Source organism: Piliocolobus tephrosceles, chromosome 6 (genome assembly GCF_002776525.5).
Source record: "Piliocolobus tephrosceles isolate RC106 chromosome 6, ASM277652v3, whole genome shotgun sequence".
Classification (NCBI taxonomy): domain Eukaryota; kingdom Metazoa; phylum Chordata; class Mammalia; order Primates; family Cercopithecidae; genus Piliocolobus; species Piliocolobus tephrosceles.
In genome coordinates this window covers 79,415,240-79,433,877 of record NC_045439.1, presented here as the reverse complement: position 1 = coordinate 79,433,877, position 18,638 = coordinate 79,415,240, and the positions used below count along the sequence as shown (strand labels likewise).

The 18,638-nt window shown below is 36.9% G+C and overlaps 1 protein-coding gene across 2 annotated transcripts in view; it reads left to right on the top strand.

Moving 5' to 3' along the window:
* The first annotated feature begins 888 nt into the window (after positions 1-888).
* Positions 889-18,638, top strand: part of SLC12A1 (solute carrier family 12 member 1) — a 102,142-nt gene continuing 84,392 nt past the window's right edge. For both annotated transcript variants that reach the window (XM_026447032.2, XM_026447031.2), the window contains exons 1-4: positions 889-917; positions 2,118-2,723; positions 15,636-15,767; positions 16,242-16,317. In XM_026447032.2, coding sequence (XP_026302817.1) covers positions 2,304-2,723; positions 15,636-15,767; positions 16,242-16,317 — 628 coding nt within the window. In that variant the 5' untranslated portion in view covers positions 889-917; positions 2,118-2,303. The remainder of the gene's footprint in view (positions 918-2,117; positions 2,724-15,635; positions 15,768-16,241; positions 16,318-18,638) is intronic.

Genomic DNA, 18,638 nt, shown 5'->3' with positions numbered 1-18,638 from the left:
GACTCCTGCTTAAAACAGTTTTCCCAGCTGGGCGCGGTGGCTCACACCTTTGTAATCTCGACATTTTGGGAGGCTGAGCCAGGTGGATCACCTGAGGTCTGTAGTTCGAGACCAGTCTGGCTGACATGGTGAAACCCTATCTCTACTAAAATTACCAAAAAAATTAGCCAGGCGTGCTGGTGGGCAGCTGTAATCCCAGCTACTCAGGTGGCTGAGGCAGGAGAATCGCTTGAACCTGGGAGGCAGAGGTTGCAGTGAGCCGATATTGCACCAGCGCACGGCAACCTGGGCAACAGAGCAAGATTCCATCTCAAAAGAAAAAAAAACAGTTTTCCCATATTTCCCAAAATAGAAATATTTTCAATAAATCATTGATTCCACTCCCAATCTACTTACTTCCCATGCAAAAGACTCGAGGTAACATCTACTATAAGCAAGATAAAATCATTTCAGATACTACTTTCTCATTACAGAGTATAGAAATTATCTCTGGAGAACTATATTTTGTTACACATGCTAAACAATAGGAGGTCACTAGGGCTTATCTGATACAAGATGGTAGAACTCAATTAATCTATTCCCAAATGACTAATGCAATGCTCATATTTTTTGGACAATTGCTATTAAGCAATGCAATTGTCCTTATGAATTAAAGAAACTATGTTACTTCCTGCCTAAAAGGATTAATGGTTTACTACTAGTTACCAGTTGATGTGGTGCTTAAGGTTCCTCAGGGCTAATGACCTGGTAGGGCTTACAGTACTATTCCAGGCCAATCATTGCACAGTCATCTCCTTCAAGAAAGTTTCTAACCAATAAGCAGAAGCCTAACATTCTGGGCTGAAAGCTAAGTGCCCCATATATTCCTGGGTGACTCTGAAGCAGGTTACGTTTCCTCGGAAGAAGGCTCCTTGGTGGTAAGTTGAACATTTCTGGGCAGGGTAAAAATAATACTTAATATTGTGTTATAAAGTAGATTCTGAAGAGTAGGTGAGGGTGTCAAGGACTATGAAGAGAAGTGTTTTCTAAAAACTAAAAAGATAATAGCTTCATTTACAATTTCCCTAGGAAAGGATACTTGAGAAATGAAGTTGAGGGTTTTTTTTAATTCAAATACACAGCTTTAATAATTGCATGAAAGAGACAAGTTTTTATTTATACTTATCTCATGTTTCTAGAACTTCCCTTGAAAAGCTGAATTTTAAGATATAAATAAGGAAATATAATTCTAAAGAAAGTGTTTTAAGACAGGCCAGCACTACAAAATTGTGAAAATTATTGTGAAGTCTATTCATCTCACAGTCAAATATAAACCTCTCAATTATTGAGGACATTTCATTAAAGTGAGTCAGTAGAGCATGATTATTTTACCTAAATATAACAGAGGACTTTTTAAGGTATATGACTTCTTTCTTATAGATATATGACTTATTTCTATATTCATATTTTTAAGGTTTCATGTTAGTATTTGCAAGACAAACAAATGTATGAGCAAATGAAACATTTGGATCCTGTAAAAGATCCAAGAATTCACAGAGACATCATCTTGATGGGATGTATTTTTTAAATGCATATTCTAAAACATAATTTTTACTTGTATAGGTAGCAAAATTTGGAAGAAATTTATTAGTTGAACATGTACAGATTTTTATAAACTAGCAAGAATATGTTTTTTAGAAGTTTTGTCTTTCATTTTACATGTCATATAGTGTATATTCCTATCAATCAAAATACTTTGCAGTTTCATATTTAGTACTGTCAGTGAACTGTGCCTTAGGCTGAGAACATTCTCATCAGGTCTTACTGTATTCAACAGGTAAAATTGCATCTGTGCTAAAGTCATAGTGAACTCCAGTGCACTGAATCCAAGCAAATACTAGAAACACAGGTAACATTTTAATGACTGCGTTGGAAATTCTGTTTGCTGGAACAGTTTTCCAGTTATTTATTATTAGATTTAATTACTCACATGACTAAGGTTCCTGGACAGATAAATTTTAGTGAAATGAGTTTAAAATTGTATGTCTTGTAAAATAAAACTGTTCCCTTATATCCCACCCTTACCTAAATATATTTGTATTACTTGGAACAAGTTTAATTTTCTTTTTCAATGACAGCTTTGAAGAACATCCTGAAGATTACATAGGAGACAATATATCAAGAATCTATTTATTGAATGGTCTAGAACAAAAGCCAGGAGCTCCCTAATGGAAGCACATTAGTGTTTATTTTGATGAAGAAATACATAGATTTTTTAACACAACCATAAGGTAGATAGCTCAGTAAAAAATCAATTTTGGAAGATGTCACTGAACAACTCTTCCAACATATTTCTGGATTCAGTGCCCAGTAATACCAATCGCTTTCAAGTTAATGTCATAAATGAGAACCATGAGAGCAGTGCAGTGGCAAATGACAACACTGACCCACCACATTATGAAGAAACCTCTTTTGGGGATGAGGCTCAGAAAAGACTCAGAATCAGCTTTAGGCCTGGGAATCAGGAGTGCTATGACAATTTCCTCCAAAGTGGAGAAACTGCTAAAACAGATGCCAGTTTTCATGCTTATGATTCTCACACAAACACATACTACCTACAAACTTTTGGCCACAACACCATGGACGCCGTTCCCAAGATAGAGTACTATCGCAACACCGGCAGCATCAGTGGACCCAAGGTCAACCGACCCAGCCTGCTTGAGATTCACGAGCAACTCGCAAAGGTAAGTTTGAAGGACACAGGCAAGTGTCCTCCCTTATTCATAACTTCAGGTCATTTCCTTCTCTTTCATTACACTATGAATGAATGTGAAACAGTCAAATGGAGAGGTCTATTCCAAACACTATCCATCTTACTTACAAAACTGTCCCTAGTTCCCAGTAAACAGAAAATACACAAAAAAGTGTTTCACAGATGCTTTTTTCTTTGGATTTTTTTTTTCTTGAGACAAAGTCTCACTCTGTCACCCAGCCTGAAGTGTGGTGGACACTGCAGCTTTGAACTCCTGGGCTCAAGCAATCCTCCCACCTCAACCTCCTGAGTAGCTGGGACTACAGGCATGCACCACCACACCTGACTGACTTTTTCATTTTTTGTAGAGACAGGGTCTTGCAGTGTTGCTCAAGCTGGTCTCGAACTCCTAACTTCAAGGGATCCTCCCACCTCAGCCTCCCAAAGAGCTGGGATTACAGGCATGAGCCACTGTGCCCAGCTCAACAAATGTTTTCTGACTTAGGATAGAGAACTAAAGAATTAACTCTAAACGTTAGGCAATATGTTGTACCTTGTTTATGATTATAGTCTACTCAATTTACACTTGGTTAAACATGTCAGACTGAATATCAAGCTGGTTTCACGTCAGTATTAATGTCTCTATGTCAATCGTATAAAAAGCAAAACATTTGTGCTTGCTGTAGTTAATACTGTGGGTGCCAGCCTTTAGTACATAGGGGTAATTTTATATTCTTTAAAGAGAGGGCAGAGATTTATAAGATTCAGCATTTTATCCTTCCTCTTTAAAACTTTGCCTGAGGCTCCTGAATGTGCTTAAGCATATAAAAATAACTAAATTAAATTTAAGTACAGAAGCAGCAGAAGTGGCTAAACTTTTCATTATTTAAGAAATACAGCCAGGATTCCCAAGTGTGTTAGAAGTATGAGGCAGCAATTTTTCTAATCTTTTTTTTTTTTTTTTTTTTTTTTTTTTTGAGACAAAATTTCTCTTTTGTTGCCCAGTCTGGAGTGCAATGGTGCAATCTCGGCTCACCGCAACCTCTGTCTCCCAGATTCAAGCAATTCTCCTGCCTCAGCCTCCTGAGTAGCTGGGATTATAGGCATGCACCACCACACCCAGCTAATTTTTTTGTATTGTTAGTAGAGACAGGGTTTCTCCATGTTGGTCAGGCTGGTCTCGAACTCCCGACCTCAGGTAATCCGCCCACCTCGGCCTCCCAAAGTGCTGGGATTACAGGTGTGAGCCACCATGCCCAGCCTCCAACCTTATAACTTAGTAGATTTCTTCTTCCATAACTTTCTCCAAAATATACTGATCAACTTTATCTTTCTGCTCTTCCAGACCAGTTTGGAATACATATCATTCTTTATGAAACATAATTAACTGCTAAAAAGAATGATTAGATGTCACATATTCAAATGAGTTTACTCTTGCCCAAGTTTTGAGGAGAGAGAAGAAAATGACTGAAACAGTTCCTTTTGTATGCATTCATCCATTCATTCCTTCAATATTTTTTTAAATGATCATCCACTCCAGAAAGTCTAGGAATACTACTCTAAGGAAAGATGCTAATAAAGGGGAAAATCTTTCTTTAGTTTCTGCTCACCTTTCCTTCCTCAAGAAAATCCATCTCTAAAATGTATTTGCCTTGGCTGCTAGGGTCCCTGACTCTGGGTCCTACCACCAGAGACTGAGTGACTTCCTGAGGAGGAGTCCATGTTTTTAATTTTGTTTCCTTATCCCCTTTCCCCACCAAACCTTGCTAGTCCTGTGTACTAAATCGGCAACAGTCTGCCAAATGGCCGGTTTCCTTATAGGCCTAAGATTTAGATTTTATCTGGCATATTTGATGCTTTAATCAAAAGAAGTTAGCAATGCAACAATTTCAGACAACATGGTAGCTCCATGAAGATTTTTGAGAAGGGAGGCAATCTGAACTCTTGAAATCCAGCTGAGGTGTCACTGTCCTTTTCCGTGTCAGGAAAGGAAAGGAAAATGGCAGAGAGAAAAAAGGAGAAGAAAAATGAAAAGAAGGTTGACAGAAGCAGCCACCAGGAGTTTCCAAGACATGGAAAAGGCAGAAAGAAATTTAGGGCATCGTAAAAAAGATATTTCAATTGTTTCTGAAGAATTAAAATGAATCAAAGTTCTTTTTTAAAAAGACCTTAAATTCTATCCCACAATACTCTACCACATCACGCATGATAATGTTTAAAGCTGCCTCCTTTTTTAAAGTTAGTATCACAATTTAAATGTTCTCATTCATCTACTTCCCCAATTTACAACAAAAGAAAATAGAATTCTAACTTCATTAAAAAAGAAATGGAATAAATTCACATTGTTCTTAGGACTGACATTCCAGACAGAGAAAAGTAGCTTATTTATAATTGCAAAAGCCATGGCTTATGTAAATCTTTCAATAAAGGGAGAAAAGCTCTAAAGGATCAGGAGTTTAGAAAGCCATCTAAAGGCCCGGTGTGGTGGCTCATTCCTGTAATCCCAGCACTTTCAGAGGCTGAGGCTGGTGGACTACCTGGGGTCAAAAATTCAAGACCAGCCATAGCCAACTGGTAAAATCTCTTCTCTACTAAAAAAAAAAAAAAAAATCAGCTGGGCATGGTGGCACATGCTTGTAATCCTGGCTACCTGGGAGGCTGAGGCAGGAGAATTGCTTGAACCTAGGAGGCAGAGGTTGTGGTGAGCTGAGATCATGCCACTGTACTCCAGCCTGGGCAACGAGAGTGAAACTCCGACTCAAAAAAAAAAGGAAGAAAAAGAAAGCCATCTAAATGACCACACAGTAGGAATGTTATAGCTGCATTAGATAAATGTAATAGCTGTTTGGAATATTGCATCACTTTTGAAGAGATAAAATGAAACTAAAGATTGAACTTTGACTTAAAGCATTTTTTTCTTAGACACAAAGGAATGGCAAATTAAAATATTAAAAATTAGGCCTAAGCTCTGAATAATCATTTTGAACGCATATAGTAATAAGCTGCTCTTTGTATAGACTTGATGCTCAGTTATCTAGGAAACTTCATCTTGATTAAATCATGAAGAGATAGCCACATAGCCAAATTGGGAGTAGAATTCAGATTCAACCACACAATCTACAATGTGCACATTTCTGCAGCCAGACCCATTCTAGTGTTGCTGAAATTGTACAGCCTAGTCTGCCTCTCCATGTGTAGCAGCGTGGGCCTTCTTCAGTTTATCTCTTTATTGTTTGCTAGTGAATTTGACTCAGCTACTCCCTTACTTTTCGCCCCTCAGATATAAGAAGTGAAAACCTGCAATGTGCTGTAGCTATGCTGCCACCTCCTTGTGGCCCTTGACGTTTTTATGGTAGTTCCTCAAATCACAACTAGAAATCATCAACAGAACAAACATTATATGATTATACTCAGACCCTTCACAGATTTTGTATGCAAAAAATATAAATAATAGTGTTTACTTAAATCATTTAAAAGTAGAAGGTAATTGACATAGTATAAGCTAGACAATACTTTTTGTAACTGTGATTTATAATGCTTTTAAAAGTTATAATAGCAATAGCACATTCATACTGAATGGCAGAACATGGCTAGTCAGAAAACCAATTGGATTTTGTGTAAATTTTGGTTATAATTTCCAAGTGAGGAAAAAGTTACATGACAAAATTATTCTAATAGGTAAAATAAAAAATAGGTTTGAAAGACATTATTTTAAGGCTCTACCTTAAATGAAACTATAGGTGTGATAGATATTGACAGAATTTGTAATCCCAATGACTTGAGATCATAATTGAATAAATTATTTTTATTATCTATGTTAGTAAAGAGCTAAATACCTATACTGGTGACCATGAATTATAAATTTCTGAAAATTCTACTTAAGAGCAGGAGAAACAACTATCCTTTACTTGCTCTGTACAAGCTCTTGTACAAGCTACATAACTTCTACTTGTCTTGCAAGATGTTTGTGAACATTGGTTTCTATGAGTATAAAGTCTACTCTTACAATGGGTAAGAATTCAATAAATGATCATTGATGATAGTGGTAATTTTTATACTAGCTTTTAATTTTAAAAGTAAAATGAATACTAATAAAATATTTAATAAGTACTAAAAATATGTAATAAAATGTTTCTCATCTAACATCAATATTCAGTTATTCTCTCCAGGACAATCATTACTGACAGTTTCTTGTAAATCCTTCCAGAAATGTTCTAAGCCTATATAAACATACACATATATCTATAAATATCTGGATTCCTATCAATCTAACTTTCTGTTTACATTTATTTTCAAACACGTACTAGAACATATTTTCCACATTGTTCTGCACTCTGCAGTTTTTACCAAACATACCCTGGAGATCTTTCCATATTAAAGCATATGTAATAATTATTTGGCATCTGGCAAAGATTAATCTAGTCCCTTTACTTTGTATAGAGAATTTTGCTTTCAGTATCCAGCCTAATTCCTGTGGCCAACTTTTCATACAATTCCTTACTACAGGACTAACCAAAATGGAACTCCTTTTCAGCCTTACTAACCACCACTGTTGTTAGCATTTCAGAAAAATATAATTTAAAAGGATTCAAGGAAATATGGAGACTTTCTATCAAAGCCATGTGTCATTGAAATAAGCTATCTATGAAAAGTATAAAATACTACAAAATTAAGACAAATGTTTTTCTTAAAGAAGCTAACTCTATAGAAACTAATCCAAAACAAAAATCAATGGAATGACTGTACATTTGGATCATTATGCTGTTAACAACTACAAACAATTTGTAAATAAAAGCATTAGCTTAAATGCAGTGTAGTAATAACCAACTTTTTATGGAGAACTTGTTATGTTTCACACACTGTGCTCGCACTTAAAAAATTCTCACTCAATCCTTAACAACGATGCCTCAAGGGGGGTACTATTAGTATTGCTTTTTATGGATGGTGAAAGTTTTATAAAATGCTACAGATCTTTTAGAAGAGAAAACAAAGACTTGCAAAAGTCAATGAACTTCCAAGGTCAAGAACTAAAGTCACATGGCTCGTAAGCTGAACTCACGTCTGCAGGACTCCAGAGTCCTTGCTCTGCAGTTCTACTTTCCATCCTCAGTCTGCTTTCCCAGGGCACTTTTCATTAACTCGTTCAACAGCTGTGGAGAATGGCGGGCCTCAGGCACGAAGAAGAAAATCACACTGTCATGATGGGCTGAGCAGGAGGTTCTTCCTTGTTTCGGTCCTTTTTTCTGAGACTGTGACAAAAAATCGTATTGCTTGTCCTACAGAATTATGTCTCAATCATTTTCATTGTCATCATCAGAAGCATTTATTAAGCATGTATTTACAAGAGTTTCTGTGTAAAGTGAGTTAAAGTGACTTGACTTCTTTCCTCTAGAACTTTTTTTTCTTTTTTCTTTTCTTTTTTTTTTTTTTTTTTTTTTGAGACGGGGTCTCGCCCTGTCGCCCAGGCTGGAGCGCAGTAGCACTGTCTGGGCTCACTGCAAGCTCCGCCTTCCAGATTCACGTCATTCTCCTGCCTCAGCCGCCCAAGTAGCTGGGACTATAGGCACTGCCACCACGCCCGGCTTTTTTTTTTTTTTTTTTTTTGTATTTTTAGTAGAGACGGGTTTCACCTTGTTAGCCAAGATGGTCTCGATCTCCTGACCTCGTGATCCACCCTCCTCAACCTCCCAAAGTGCTGGGAGTACAGGCCTGAGCCACTGCGCCCAGCCTCCTCTAGAATTTTATAAGTCAAACGACATTGTTATGGATACGAACAAGGGAAATGTAGTCAAGTTAACAAACACTAAACCACATAAATCAATGTATTAAATGCTTATCTTCTATAAAAGGACAAAAATGTACAAATGTTTTCTCTAGTAAATAACCTGTTCTACAGTGTTTCAAAGTTCAAATTTGCAACTTTGGCATTCAAATTGGGGATATCTGAAATTAGAAATAATTGCTAAGCTAACAAACAGCCAAATAAAATAGACATTAAATTTGAAGCAATAAACGCCTTCATGACCAGTGACCAGAAGCCACCCCTAAAATATTTGTTGGAGTGAAACTCTGCAACTAAGAGTTCATTCTGATACTTTAGTTAGAGTTTCTTAGTACTCAAGGCCAGTACTCTGGGGAGCTCACGCTGTTAAAACAATCTGTGGGAAAAAACAAAAACCAAAAAGAATTTTTTTATTATAAATAGTTTAGTAATAGATGGCAAGAAGAGTAGTAGTTCCCTTAAACTTATACTTGGAAAATATTAAAAACCTTTCCATTTTCTTTTTCATAGCCAGTTCGTTGCACATAGCTAACTTTTGTCCTAAATTATCAAAAACACAAGTCAATTTGTGTGTGAGATATGTGGTTTCAGCTATAGTAAATGCATTATGATTACAAATTGTGACCATTGGTAGTGATTTATAGGCATAGTGTGTAATAACTTTCAAAACAAGAAAAAAAAAGACTTTCATTTTCATAATTTAAAATATTGCCTTTTATCCCAAAGGGATAGAAATGTATAAACATAATATTGATCAGTAAAGTATGGAAATATGATTAGAATCATGTTTTTCATTCTGAAATGAAGCTTAGGAATCATCTGGTTCTTACTGGGATTGTCATTTAGATAATTGAGTGGCAGGAGTGGGAGGGGCTTAGGTTAGGTGGAATAAGTTTCGCCATATGTTGATCATTGTTGAAACTCAATAATGAGTATCTGAGATTTATTTTGTTATTCTCATTACTTTTACATATGTTTGAATATGACAATAATAAAAGAAAGTTTAAAACAACAGGAGGATCATCTAGGTGTAAATATTTATGGAACTGTCTCTCAGTGGTGGTCTAAGAATTCTATCAACCTGAGATTAAAGGCTCAAAATTCGAAAGAATGTATAAGTAGCAAATATTATCTAGTTGGAACTTAAAGAATAAATATATTTATTTTCCCTGCCCCATAAAGATTTAAGTAACAAATAGTATCTAGCTGGAACTTAAAGAACAAATATATTTATTTTCCTTTGCTTTGATAATAGCTATAAAGGTATCTGATATGTTTCTGGGGTCTGAAAATCACATTACATATTAAATAAAATAATTTAATCTTTCATTATCAAGAACTCATTGCCCTTTAAACTGCATGTGATTGAAGATTCATTAGTTTGTCAAAACTAGAGTGGAGATAATCTTTTATCAAGTGGTCTTTCTTTCTTTTCATTTTTTAAACATACTTTATTTTACTTTTCCTGAATCTTTAACACACAGATAAAATTCTTAGTAAATAAATAATCATTCCCTAAAGCTACATAATTTAGAATACATTTATAAAAGGTTATGGGTCATCATTTATGGTAATGGGAGTGTGAACAAACAAATTAATTCAATGTATGAAGGGAAAAACTGGTTTCAGGCAGCAATCATAAAACTTTTAGTCTTTGAGACTTTGGCCTCAAGAACATGAACCAGCCAGGAGACTGCAGGCCACTTGCTACACAGCTCATAGCCATCAAGTCCCCACAAACCGTCTACCCAAAGTCATGTTCAGTACTTTGATGATAAGATGAGCTTACAACTGCTGTTCTGATTTACTAAGGAGGCATTTATTAAAGAGTAAAACCAAGGTTTGCTTTGCCATGTCAGAACAGTAAGATGGCAACAGAGAAAAACAATTTTGCCTTAGAGTAAATTACTTCAAGATAAGATTTTCACAAAAGCCGCTGGATTTATTCTTATTGGCAGTATTCGAGCACTGTTAAACACCTTGAAGGAGGACGCACCCTGAATTAATTGCACAACCAAAACTAGATTCCAAGTATCCTAGTTTATGGTGCCAGATTTTTTTGGCTCCTACATGAGAGTAAGCAATGGAAATGGCTTCTGTGCTTGTAAATTTACTATCAGACCTTAATAGTAAACAAAAGAAGTACACATTTGAGGCTTTTTTCCCCTCTGTGGTATAAATATATTTAAAACTTTGAAACTCTAGCGGGTTGAACATGTTATTCATACCTAAAGGAGAGTTGAACACCCTGCATTGACTATACTTTTGAATAATTTAGAAAATGATTGCTTTACTAACTTGCACATATAGTGGTTTCTCTGCCATCCTCTCATAGAATATTCTTCTTGCATCATATTGTGAAGTCCTAGTGATAAATCGAAGACCCATTAAACTGTGACCAGAGAGGGCATCCATCAGGAAGGAAAGTTCATTTTAGAGGAAATTTTAAATACCCTATTCATCCTTTAGCCTACTTTGTAAGATTTGTTTACAGTCTTGGATATTCTCATCAATTCATATCTAAGGGTCACAATCACCACTGGAGTTTATCAGGTAGCAGAGCAATTTCCCAGACCAAATCTTCAAGCTTAATCAGAAAACATGGGTTTTATTCCCAAGACCAACTTTAAAAAAGGCAAGCAACTAAGGCTGTGTCTCTTGGGATCCCCAATTAATCTACACAATGAAAACTGCCCTCTCCCAAAGTGAGTAACTACTGATGGTCTGGCTATGGGATCTTGATTAACTACAATATTGACAGTTTTTTTTAAAGTTTTTCTCAAATCAAGCCAAATAAATGGATCTCCTAACCAAATAATCCCTTCAACATTCATGGACATTTTAACACATTCCTCAATTCCCTGCTCTCACTGATTATACATTTCAGTAATGAAAAAATGAAAGTTACATTTGACCTATTCAGCTGCCATATGTGTATAGAATTCTTTCAGAGAAAAACAGAATTTTTAATGGACTGGAAAAACAGCCTCAAATGTTTCATGCATCTGAAATTGACTGCATTGTATAGACCTGTGCTGTCCAATACGGTAGCCACTAACCACATGGGGCTATTGAGCACTTGGAACTTGGCTAATCCAAATTGAGATGTACTGCCAGTGGAAAATACACACTGAATATCAAAGACTTGTTACAAACAGAATGTAAAATATTTCCTAATATTTTTATACTGATTATATATTGAAATAATATTTTATAGATATTCCATTAAGTAAAATACATTACTAAAACACTCCTGTGATTCAGTTCCCAGAAAGTTGGGGTGCAACTATTGCTAACAAATACTTATTTTGCAAATATTAGAAATATGATATTCTCCAAAGATTAAATATAACATTAAAATGTAAGGGTCCATATCTAAACCCAATTTATTGCACCAATTTCTTTTCGCTTTTTAAAAAGTAGAAAATTTTGAATTACATACTTGGTTTGCATTTGTAGCTGGTATAGATGACCAGTTTCTGCCCCACTTGGTTAACCTCAATTTTTTGGACTGTCTTTATTCTTATACTGGTGTGAATAAATTATGTTAGCTTTCAATTATTTGTGCAAATAAGGACTGAGGATATCTAAGATTAACATATTCCTCAGGTAATTAAAAACTGAATTTTAATTATTAACTTCAATCTCTTCTGTTATTCCATTTTTTTCCCAATACTGTCAGAAAATAATAAAATAGTCTGTCTTAGGATTCACTCTCTTCTTCTTCCCTTTTAAATGTGACCTACCCAGAAGAAGCAATAAGAAATGAGCTATCCCATAGAGATGGAAGATAAAAGAAGTAGAAGGCAAGAATGGATAAGAAACTAGGATATCTGCTCTTAAGTGGTAGAGATCACAAACTTTCACGTCCACCTTATGAATTCAACATTGTTTTGTTAGTGTTGTTTTTGTTTGTTTGTTTGAGATAGGGTCTCACTCTGTCACCCAGGCTGGAATGCAGTGGCACATTTGTGGTTCACTGCAGCCTTGACCTTGACCTCTCCAGCTCAAGGGATCCTCTCACCTCAGCCTCCCAAGTAGCTGGGACTAGAGGTGCATGCCACCACACGCAGCTAATTTTTTCTATTTTCTGTAGAGATAGGGTTTCATCATGTTGCCTAGGCTGGTCTCAAACTTCTGGGCTCAAGCAATCCTCCTGCCTCAGCCTTCCAAAGTGCTGGGATTACAGGCCTGAGCCACTGCGCCTGGCTGATACAGCGTTGTTTATTGATGGCCTGCTATATGCCAAGCCTTTGGTTGGTACTGAGAAAAAGTAGCCCACAACTTAGAATCATCCTATAATAATGGTAATTAAGTGTTGAATCTTTCTCTGATTCACTTGTCACACAATTACTCTTAAGACACTGTATTACGCTGGTTATCCAAGTGTCACAATAGTATCATGAACAAGGTCTCACGGAAGAAGAAAGTTTGAGAAGAAATCCTTACAAAGACAAAGAAAATGCACTCACCTTGGGAAGGAAAAATAAATAAATAAATAAATAAATAAATAAATAAATAAATAAATATAAATAAAATAAAATAAATAAATAAATAAATAAAAAGACAAGGAGAAGGCTGGAGGAAGAAGACAGGAAGTCAAAGTCACTTGGAGTATATAGCCCAAATGAGGGCAGTTTACCATGGGTAAGCTATATTTTAGCCCAAAGAAGCAAGAGCCTTTGAGTATGGCAAGGGCAAGAGCTTCAGTCACCCTAAAATGAACCTTTGATAATAAATATGGATGTTTATTTCACACCAGTCCCATTTTAGAGGAAGAAAAAATGGCTTTATCTAAGACTTCTTAACTAGTGATATCAGAACATATCATCCTAGGCTTAAACCAGTTTAGACCACTTAAATAAGACACAGTCATTCTATAATCGTGGTAATTGAGGGCTCAATCTAAGAGACTTCCCTAGTGGTTCCAAAATATGTCCTAGAAAAGAAAACCTTTTTCAGAGCTCAAAGAAGTCCAGTCTACACAAAGGGCCAGGTAGAAGCCAGATAAGCTAAATTAAGTAGGCACATCTGAAATTATTCAAACCCATATCTTAAAGAGAAATTAGAGATAGAGAACTATTCTCAATTTACAGAAAAGGAGCTGTTTCCTCCCCTCTTGAACTCAGATACTATACTCATGAGAATGGAAGTCTTTTTCAAAGTCAGATCACAGGAAAAAACCTTTTAAAAGTTTAAACCCTTATTTATACTACCTACTTCTTATTTCTACTCAACTGGTAATCAGTTATGAAACTTCTTATCTTCTGTAAGATACTAGCACATTCAACAATTCTCAGGCAAAGGCAAAACTGAATCTCAAAGAAACTTCTACAGGATAACATTCTTGTCGTCATCCAGTGCATTTAAACTTTTGTGGAATACTTTAAACTTTTTTGTTTTGTTTTCTTAGCAAACACGTTGGCCGGGCGTGGTGGCTCATGTCTGTAATCTCAGCACTTTGGGAGGGTGAGGAGGGCGGGTCATGAGGTTTAGAGATCAAGACCATCCTGGCTAACATGGTGAAGCCCCGTCTCTACTAAAAATACAAAAATTACCCAGGTGGGGTGGTGCGCACCTGTAGTCCCAGCTACTCTGGAGGTTGAGGCAGGAGAATCACTTGAATCTGGGATGTGGAGGTTGCACTGAGCCAAATTCATGCCACTGCACTCCAGCCTGGGCAACAGAGCAAGACTCTGTCAAAGAGAAAGAAAGAAAGAGGAAAGAAAGAGAGAGAGAGAGAGAAAAGAGAAGAGAAGAGAAGAGAAGAAAAGAAGAGAAAAGAAAAAAGAAGAAAGGAAAGAAAGAAAACAGGTCTATGTGTCTTTTTCTGAATTCTCTTCAAGATCCTCTGAGGTGTGTAGAGAAGTTTTATTATCATGATTTAAAATGAATAAAATGGGATAGGCACGGTGGCTCACACCTCTAATCCTGGCACTTTGGGAGGCGGAAGCAGGTGGATTGCCTGAGTTCAGGAGTTTGAGACCAGCCATGGGCAACATGGCAAAACCCTGTCCTTACTAAAACTACAAAAGATTAGCTGGGTGTGGTGGTGCGTGCCTGTAATCCCAGCTACTCAGGAGGCGGAGGCACAAGAATCGCCTTAACCTGGGAGGCACAGGTTGCAGTGAGCCAAGATTGTGCCACTGCACTCCAGCCTGGGTGACAGAGCAAGACTCTGTCTCAGAAAAAAAGATAGGCCAGGCGCAGTGGCTCAAGCCTGTAATCCCAGCACTTTGGGAGGCCGAGACGGGAGGATCACGAGGTCAGGAGATCGAGACCATCCTGGCTAACACGGTAAAACCCAGTTTCTACTAAAAAATACAAAAAACTAGCCGGGCGAGGTGGCGGGCGCCTGTAGTCCCAGCTACTCGGGAGGCTGAGGCAGTAGAATGGCCTAAACTGGGGAGGCACAGCTTGCAGTGAGCTGAGATCCGGCCACTGCACTCCAGCCTGGGCGATAGAGCGAGACTCCGTCTCAAAAAAAAAAAAAAAAGATTAGATAGATAGATAGATAGACAGATAGATAATAGATAGATGATTGATAGATAATAGATAGATAATAGATGCTAGATAGATAATAGATGATAGATAGATAGATAGATAGATAGATAGATAGATAGATAGATAGATAGATAGACAAATAAAATGAAGTACAGGGAGTTTTACTGACAGAAGCACAGATCCTCTGCTTAGCTCAGGAAGTTTCTCTCTTTGGTCGTAACATGACTTCCAAAGACCCTCATTTACTCTGGCTCTCCCTCCCTTGTAGCCCTTCTCTCTTTTATTCTTCATATGTACTAAACTTATCCAAATCTGACTTTTCACCAGAGGGAATATTCTCGCTAGGGGAAGAACATCTCAGGTTTCCTTCATCAACCCTGCAGCCCTAAAAAACACTTTAAGATGACTCACAAAATGAACCTTTCAGCTTCCAGGGCAAAAAATATAAGTTTCATTAAAATGCTCAGAATATATTTAGTTTGTTTGGGTTTATTTTATTTATTTATTTTTTGTGGTATTTTAAGTTTTATTTCAGTTGTTTTGATTTGCTTTGAAAAGTTTTATGGAACCCTTTGTTCGTTGACCAACTACTGTGTTTTTGCTGTCTGTAAAATGCAGAATGTGGCAATCACCCCAAGTTCAGCTGACAGAGTTGCTAACGGTGATGGGATACCTGGAGATGAACAAGCTGAAAATAAGGAAGACGATCAAGCTGGTGTCGTGAAGTTTGGATGGGTGAAAGGTGTGCTGGTGAGAAAGCTCCTCTGTTTACAAATTAAAACTATCCATTCAATGTTCTAGTGGATTAAGAGTGAACAGGCCGGGCGCGGTGGCTCAAGCCTGTAATCCCAGCACTTTGGGAGGCCGAGACGGGCGGATCACGAGGTCAGGAGATCAAGACCATCCTAGCTAACACGGTGAAACCCCGTCTCTACTAAAAAAAAAAAAAATACAAAAAACTAGCTGGGCGAGGTGGCGGGCGCCTGTAGTCCCAGCTACTCGGGAGACTGAGGCAGGAGAATGGCGTAAACCCGGGAGGCGGAGCTTGCAGTGAGCTGAGATCCGGCCACTGCACTCCAGCCTGGGCGACAGAGCGAGACTCTCTGTCTCCAAAAAAAAAAAAAAAAAAGAGTGAACAAGGCCGGGGCACAGCGTTATGAAGAGCTCCGGGTTTTGTCCCACTATCATTGTCCTGTCCCCTTTCAGTAACACTTCTATTCACAGGTAAGATGCATGTTGAACATCTGGGGAGTCATGCTCTTCATTCGCCTCTCCTGGATTGTTGGAGAAGCTGGAATTGGTAAGCATTTTTCCCCTCCTAAATAATTTCGATACAAATTATAAATTCAATGAGCAACCTTTTTTCACCATTAATACTGAATGTGAGATGAAGGTCACAGAAATAATTTACAGTTGAGCTCCTTTTACTTTGCCACTTTGACAATGTTTGTCAGAAAGCAAAGGTGAAGAGTTAACTCCTGTGAGACTGGAATTTTCCAGCTTGTCAAACAGGTGAATGCTCAAGGAGATATCTCTATCTTTTGATAGAGTTTTAGGTATACAGACATATAATAGCACGTTAATTTTAAATAATAACATTTGTATTTGGGGACATATTGACATTTGCCTCTCATTTGTTATAGAGTATCCTTCTTGGGATGATTGGTAAAACTTCACTGAACCAAAATATCTTGTGGGAAAACTGGTGAAAATGTGACCTGACTAATAAAAATGCTGAATTGTTGAACTTTTTCCAAAGAAAATAATTGTGTTACTTTCAGGTACCAGCAGTAAGAAAAACAAAGGCTAATCGAGTATTGCCAGATATGAGCTTGAAGTGAAAGATGAAATGACTAAGATAATATGTATATTACTGTTATTTTTTCTAAATGAAAAATTGATAATAATGACATTACTTTGAGTGATTGTTTAATGTTTTAAATATTACACTCCATTTTAAATATTATTTCTTCTAGCAAATCTTTTTTTTGTTGAAAGTATATTAGTAAAGTTTTTATGAAAAATATAATTGAATTTTATTAAAGTTCCCCATTTAATGAGATGAAAATTAATGATGTTCTATTCCATATATGGGAAATACATTATGAATTCACTTTCCGGAGAAGACTTAGTCTCAAGAATATGGAAGTTCTATTGTGCGTTCAGATAGCACTCCAGAAGGTATCTCAATTCACATTTTAGAAGGTAGTTGGTCATTATTTATTGACTTTGCTCTTCAAAACACATTCAGCATCACCGGAAGACTAACTCAGAAAAGAAAGGGCTAAGCTGTAAATTGAAAAACTGGAGCCAGTTCCCATAGTTTTTCCATGTTTCATGTTTGGCAACTGCTGGGTTCCTGACAGAGGGCTGCTTGCCGGTTTTATGATGCATAGCAAATGAATGCTCACAGCCGCAGGGTCCAAAATAAGTATATGCCGTTCCATGGAAAATCTGCATCTTAATATTGCCAAGGTTTTGCTCCAGGGTTTCATGCAAAATTAGGTTTTTAAGGGTAGTTTAGTAACTTATTGAGATCATCAAGAAACATTACTTTGTTTGGAGGTGTGAGGGTAGCCAAGGGCAAGAGTAATTCTTTTTAATGCAACTTATTTAACATCCATATGTTTGGGCAATAATCTGAACTTTAATCAGATCTTACATTACCCTTCACAGTCAATGCAGTTTTGAGTTTATTGCAAAACTGCAGAGAATGAAGAATCCTATCTTCTGCTAAACAGTTATACTATCAGACATTAATTTTATTTTAATATAGATCTTTATATTGAAGTAGTGAAATTATATATTAGAAGAGAATAAAATTCTACCTAGTAAGTGTTCAATGGGTTTTCCTTTGAATGGAGGCTTGTGTTTTTCTTTTCTTTTCTTTTTTTTAATTCTCGGAAGATAGCCTTTAGTGGGTACTAGAAACTTATTGTCAACCTTACTCAGTTTTACTGGCCTTTGCTATGAACCTAAAACTAAATGAGTTAAGTCGCCATCTGGGTCCCATTTGGGTTTTCCTTATTGGGAAAGAAAAGAAACAAATACATCTATTTGTTTTTGCCTTGGGGGTAGATTGAGGAAGAAAACTAAATACATTTTCAAGCCCAGACCCTGGGAATACAGCCAGAAGGAATCTGGAGCCAGGAGTAACAGTAGCTACAGCCCTTGGGTAACCATTCTGGGCTATGAGTTTTGGCTGTCTTGTTCCCAAAAGCAAAGGGTGGAATGAGCTGATAATGCTGTCTAGTTATTCTTCTCTATCTTGGAGACCTTGCTGGGGCAAGATGGTTTCCAATAAATTTAACCATCAAGCAAGGATGTTGGGTGTGAAAAGCCGGTATGACCTGAAGCAAGTCACTTATATTCAGTGTTTCCCTTTCTTTTCTAAATATTAAGGAGCAGGTTAATTCCTACCCAATGAATTCTTTGAAGATAAAGCTAAAGTACCTTTCTGAACAGGCAGACACAAGTTAAATAGGCTGAGGGTAGCTTAGTTGTCTTACTGAGGGATGCATAAGAATTATCTGGGAAGTTAGGTTAGGAAACTGCAGAATCCTGGGATTTACTTTTAAAGATCCAAACTCAGTAGGTATGAGCATTTTTAATAAGCACCCC